Here is a 5,957-nt window from a genome sequence, read left to right as displayed (position 1 = left end):
ATCTGGAAACAGAGAGAGAAATGGCGAGCGATGCTGCGGCGGCTGTAGAGGTAACAACATCGGCCGATGCACCGCCGGCCACGGTGGACGCAGCTGCAAAATTGCCGCATAAGGTGGAGAGAAAGTGGTCGTTTTGGTGCGATAACCCATCTAAGCCAAAACAACAAGGAGCAGCTTGGGGAAGCTCTTTGCGCAGGCTCTACACCTTCGACACAGTTGAAGAATTCTGGAGGTATATTATCCTCTCAAACATGGACAAATTTGTTGATAAATTCATGTTGTTAAATTTTTACGTATATATTTTGTATGTATCTCGTGTGATTGATTCAGATTTCTGAATTTTATTGGATTCTAGGGCTTCAGTATTATAAATTTGAGAATTCGGTATGTTCTTTCTCTTATCAGTCAGATTTGTTGATTTCATTGTGTTTATAGATTGACGGTTAAGATTAATTACTAAAGTGTATCTGTTTTAGGTTAAATTTCTTTTTAACTGATCCTGTAATTGGTTGTACGAGGGGGAAAAATATTTAGAATCTGTATTTGTTCTTTTTCATGCAAATGAAAAAGACAGCTTCTTTTTTGCTAATGCGGTTTGGATTGTCAGAATAATAACTGTAGCAGTGACTGCCCTTTAATTAAACAAAATCGAACACTTTTGCTTTTAGCGCATCTGACAAGATAAATCTGTGTTTCCCTCAAATTTGGGATAGAGGAAACTTTTCAGAATTGTACAACGATATGAATCAACTATATTATAGTTCCCTGAAAATGTGAAAAGCTGATGCAAAGTGTACAAGTCCTGGTTTGGCTCGCAACCTGGTCTCCTCATTTCCAATAAAAGCTGATTTCTCCTAACTTTAGCAACTAAAAGTTCTCCACGGGCGAATAGATCCAACTTTTGATTCAATTGTGGGATTTTTTTATTTGTTTTTGTTGGGGGGCGGGGCGGCGCTAACGTGACAAAAACTGGGTGTCCTGAATAGGACAGCTCGATTAGAGAATGCTACATTCTTCAAAATCGTTCAACCTAACTGACAGCACATAATGTCTCTTTTGTCGTGTTAAACATCAATTAACTATAAACATTCAGGTTTTTCATATGTACCTGTAGCATCATGGTAAAACTAACACTGGATGTAAGATTCAATTGTTGTTATGTGTCGGTTAAAAGAACAGCTTTTATTGCAGCTTGTATGATCAGATATTTAGACCCAGCAAGTTAGTGATAAACGCAGACTTTCACTTGTTCAAAGCTGGGATAGAGCCAAAATGGGAAGATCCTGAGTGTGCTGGTGGAGGCAAGTGGACAGTTACTAGCAACAGAAAAGCTAATCTTGATAACATGTGGCTCGAAACTGTAAAGATCTTATTTATTTTTTGGACTTTTTGTTGATGCTTTTATGTCATTGTATTTTGTTAAAACAAGGTCTTGGAGCTGAGTTTTTTGTTATCTTGTTGATTAACCTATGGAATTCTGCTGGACAGTTGATGGCTTTAATTGGGGAGCAATTTGATGAGGCTGATGAGATATGTGGAGTGGTTGCCAGTGTGCGTCAAAGGCAGGACAAGATTTCACTCTGGACTAAAACTGCTACCAACGAAGCTGCTCAGGTTTTGGTCTTACAGTTTTATCTTATGTTTATATTCTCATATTATACTAGCTTCTAATTACGTATATCTGCAGATTTTAATATGGTCTAAATGCATTTAAATTAGCATTATTTTCTGTTGTTAAGCTTCTATTGTTAGTATTGGTTCTAGTTGTGTAGTCTAATTATGACAATATGTGGATAATCCCTGAGGAATCTTTCAAAGTGTGTAGCATTTAGAGCATCAAGGTTCCCTAGCTTCTCTCCTTCTTTTTCCATTTTTTTGTTGAGGGGAAAGGGGGGGGGGGTGCAGTTTACAGTTGTTGAACAAAGATATGGGCATAAACCTGGCAAAGGCTAGCTTTGGATGGTTATACTAGGTATCCTAATGTTCTTATGAGCCCTAACTGTACGTGGATTAGTTTTAGGCACTTAGCATGATAAGATTCCAAGACTAGATAGGTGTAATCTTTATCAAAAAATTTACATCCTCTAAAGCAAATTGAGTTTCTAGTTGGCTGTTGATGTTTGGATTGTCAAATCTAGGAGCAACTTTTTAACTCATGCATTTTTTTTTTGGGGGGTGGGGGTTGGGGGGGCGGTGTGTGTAGGGTTTTAATCTCCTAACTGGATGTTATTGTATCTCTTTTGGAACTTCTTATCCATTGAGTGTTTTCAGTTAGACTGTAGAACTTATTAAAAGATATTCCTAGAATCTGAAAAGTTCCAAAATTGGCCATGCTTGAAATTCTCATCACTGAATACCTTCACAAATTGAATATTTCCCTAAGCGTCTCATTGGAACTTCTTGATTTCTTCTGTCTGCTCATTAAGAAGAATAATAATTTAGGCCTGGTTTTTGTGATCCAGATGAGCATTGGAAGGAAATGGAAGGAAATCCTTGACGTCACAGATAAGATCTCTTACAGTTTTCATGTAAGTTTTATTTGGGTTATTAAGTTTCTCATGTCATGATATATATTTTTTTCTTTCTCAAGCTCGTTTTGTATATGGCAGGATGATTCTAAAAGGGAAAGATCAGCAAAAAATCGATATAGTGTGTGAATATGCACTTGAAATCGACAGTGTTAACAGGCACCTGATTATACTCAAAATTATGTGTGTGTGGCATTTAAGTAGAGATGCGGTTAATGACGACAATCAGGAACACCCCACCACTTGTGTCACTGCAAATTGATGTAGAAGATATTGCTTTGCGCTTTAATTTTGATGTAACATTATCATGCGCCAGTTTTGACCTTTGCAATCTAGGTGTTTTTTTAAAAAAATATATATTGTTTCAATGTAACGTTGTCAGATGCCAGTTTTGATTCTAGTAATACTGAGATTGTTGCCTTTCTTCCCTTTGTGTGAGTTGCTAATTGTCTTCAAGCAAAGGGGTTTTACGCAATTTGACTGAGTTTTGACTGGATATTGGAATTCTCCGTACTTAGAAACAGTTACTAGAATTCCGGATTGCTTTTTGGTACTGTTTGGATTTCTATTTTTGTCAAAAATTTTGTTTCATTTTCTGTGAACATTTATTTCAAACATTTATCGATCATTTTTTCATTTTACATACATTATGTTCTAAAAGTGTTACAGTAATTTCTTTATCAAAAACACTTCAGAAAATGCAATCTAAGCAACCTATATGCCTGCGTACACTTTGTGGTTAACCGTGGAGCCTTTGTGAAGATGTGTACTATAAATGAGATGACAATGTGAATTATGTTCTGGGTATCAGAAGAACATCAGATATTGCAGTGGCAGTTTACACAATCTCTCAAACATTGATAATCCTGTGTCCATGGTGGTGAGGAGAATGTACCATATCAAGCAAGGAATCCAAGTTTTTCTCCATTCTTCTTGGCTAATCGAATCAGCCCTTGCCTTTGTTTTGAATCTGCTCCTATTTGTTTGCAGAATTCATTTATTACCTGAAATTGCGAGTCCTGTTACTCATAAGTTACATAAGCGAAAACTGGCACATAATAGTAGTCTCAGTATGAAATGCTTTGGATAGAAAATTATTGGGATTAATATTATAATATTTTTTTATATGATGTATGTGAGATAAAAAGGTAATTAAGAGTATAAAAAGTTGTTGAAAATGTGTTTATGATATAAGTTAAATAATATTTGAAAAAAATTCATATCCAAACAAAAGAATAGTAGAGGCATTCTTTTACATCTAGTTATTCTAGTTACCTAGATAATATCAAGGATATCGAGATGGGTTCGTATGGATAGTAATTGTTCGCCAAATTTTATTCATTTGCCTCACAAACACATTTTTTTATTTTATTATATACATCACATCAAAAAAGTATTAAGTATTTTTTTCAAAAAATTATCTAAATTACTCAGGATTCATTTTAGAATATTTGATTCAATAATAATTAACAGAAATTTGTTGAACGAACTTGAAATCCAAAAGCAGAGAAAGAGCAAAATTGCTCGGAGAACATAACAACTTCATCGGCAGAAAATATTGAAGATAACACAATTGCATCATCCGTCCAAGGTTGTATGTATAAAAACAAGAAAGGCTAAAATGCTAGTACCAGCCTTTTCTGTGGCCAGGCAATATTTTTCAATTAAACTGTCACTTGAATTCCCTTAAATAAAGCTAAAAACTTTCACAAGAAACCACCCCTACATAATATCTTGCCGGTTTGAAAACCTAAAATAATCATCCAACTATTGTTTCTCATGGAAATATTATGTTCAAACTCCAATAATTGTTTCTCATGGAAGAAATATGTCAATTAGCAAAGAAAATCACAAAAAAAAAATAAAAAATTGGAGGTGGCTCAGTTTGGTACCTGTGAGTGTAAAGAAATGGCCTTTCCCCTGAACTGATTGAATCGCTTTTTGCCAATTATGTTACGTGCAACAATAACAAGAGGAGCAAACAGTCCCTTTCCTTCATTAATATTTCCCATCATCGGCTGTAATCTGACCGGCTTCCCCACTCGAACATGGCTAGGAACAGTCTTGGCTAGCATGGGATAATCTTCCCCACCCACTGATTTTCCCCAACTTCCATGAAAAGAAGATGATAAACCCCCTTTAAACCCAGTTGCACAAACTGCCGCAGCCATTGAAAAATCACAAGTAGAACTAACTTGAACGATTTCCTCTTAATTAAGAAATCTAAGCACAAAGGTTTTCTTGTTTTACTTTTCTTTTAATCTACGTTGCAGTCTTCGGAAGTTTTGATGCTGTCCTGTTGTCGTGAGAAGATGTGATGATGAAGAGGTGTAAGTATGAGAGCCTGTGGTTTTTATTGGATAGAAGAGTTGGAGAAATGTGAGGAGATATTAAGAGCCACGCATGCATGCTGGTGGCAGGTGGCTTGGATTTTTGCCTGTAATTTTCCTCTCCGTGTATTTTTACTTGAATAGAATCCTTTCCCCTCGAGCTCGAGGATCTTTTTCTGCTATTTCTGTGGTTCTTTCCCATTCTTGTGGAGCCCTCCATAATTTTTTTGAAGTCCATGATCATAACTCGGAAGCAAATAATGAAATATGAAAAATGGGAACAAAATTTTTTGGGTGAGTTCTTCATTTTCAAAGTTTTTCATTTCCTTTGTTTCATTTTCTATATTACCAACACAAATTTTATGCGGTTTTATGATGCTGTCAAGAGACAAAGTTTCACCTGGTAGTATTTAATTGGCACTTTTATTCGTCAGGTGAATTTCTCAAAAGCGTCAGAAACTATAGAAAAAATATGTATTCAAAGAAGAAAAGGATCCATTTATCAAGAACTGTAAAAGGGAATTGAAAAAAAAAAAAGAAGAAGAAGGAAATCCCATTTATTAGGACCTGATTAACTATGGAAAATTACAAGAAACAATTTATAAATCAACGTACAGGATTGTTGTCGTGTTCACAAAAAAATGCTATTCTCAAACTTGCGTATTTTCTTTCTTTTTTTTCTTCATGAATGTGAACATTATTTTTGCTCATGGCAGCCTAAGCCGCTAAGTGTGGGTCGGCTAACCACAAATTTAGTGGCTTTGAATCAATTTCTGGCCGTAAATGTTTATGTCGGAAGAAAGTGCTTGGCAACCAGAAGATTCATAACTTTGGTTGTAAACAATGATTTTGAAAGTTCAAAGTGCGGTAGGAAAACAAGATACGAAGTAAACTTTGATTGAAATAGTTTTCATATTTGTATCGTTGAAACGTGTCTTCTTGCTCGTTTGGTACAATAATGAGGACATCAAGATTCATGAATTTAAAGGTCAAACTTGACCAAAACTTTTCAAATACATGGACATTGAGTTGCAGCATGAAAAAAGAGTAGACTGTTGTTTGTGCTTCGTATGGAGACCATTTGTTTTGGTTTACTGGC

The 5,957-nt window shown here is 35.4% G+C and overlaps 2 protein-coding genes across 2 annotated transcripts; one reads left to right on the top strand and one right to left on the bottom strand.

Annotated features, from left to right (window-relative positions):
- On the top strand, positions 1-3,066 carry LOC113764784 (eukaryotic translation initiation factor). The gene is made up of 5 exons (XM_027308781.1): positions 1-232; positions 1,192-1,360; positions 1,489-1,614; positions 2,463-2,528; positions 2,610-3,066. The coding sequence occupies exons 1-5, from the start codon at positions 21-23 to the stop codon at positions 2,655-2,657; spliced, it is 621 nt and encodes a 206-aa protein (XP_027164582.1). The 5' UTR covers positions 1-20; the 3' UTR covers positions 2,658-3,066.
- A 79-nt stretch (positions 3,067-3,145) lies between these two features.
- Positions 3,146-4,856, bottom strand: LOC113764785 (protein PROTON GRADIENT REGULATION 5, chloroplastic). The gene is made up of 2 exons (XM_027308782.1): positions 4,421-4,856; positions 3,146-3,532 (listed from the first exon to the last, which is right to left on the bottom strand). Exons 1-2 carry the CDS (start codon positions 4,697-4,699, stop codon positions 3,428-3,430), a joined length of 384 nt encoding a protein of 127 aa, XP_027164583.1. The 5' UTR covers positions 4,700-4,856; the 3' UTR covers positions 3,146-3,427.
- Positions 4,857-5,957: the final 1,101 nt, after the last annotated feature.

Source organism: Coffea eugenioides, chromosome 3, assembly GCF_003713205.1.
Source record: "Coffea eugenioides isolate CCC68of chromosome 3, Ceug_1.0, whole genome shotgun sequence".
NCBI classification, from domain to species: Eukaryota; Viridiplantae; Streptophyta; class Magnoliopsida; order Gentianales; family Rubiaceae; genus Coffea; species Coffea eugenioides.
This window is presented reverse-complemented; position numbering and strand designations above follow the sequence as displayed.

Excerpts from the sequence above, each read along its gene's own strand:
- LOC113764784 (XM_027308781.1), top strand. The coding sequence starts at position 21 with ATGGCGAGCGATGCTGCGGCGGCTGTAGAGGTAACAACATCGGCCGAT. Across the intron at positions 1,361-1,488 it reads ATAACATGTGGCTCGAAACT|TTGATGGCTTTAATTGGGGA; the intron begins GTAAAGATCTTA and ends TCTGCTGGACAG. Across the intron at positions 2,529-2,609 it reads AGATCTCTTACAGTTTTCAT|GATGATTCTAAAAGGGAAAG; the intron begins GTAAGTTTTATT and ends TGTATATGGCAG.
- LOC113764785 (XM_027308782.1), bottom strand. The coding sequence starts at position 4,699 with ATGGCTGCGGCAGTTTGTGCAACTGGGTTTAAAGGGGGTTTATCATCT. Across the intron at positions 3,533-4,420 it reads CCATTTCTTTACACTCACAG|GTAATAAATGAATTCTGCAA; the intron begins GTACCAAACTGA and ends TCGCAATTTCAG.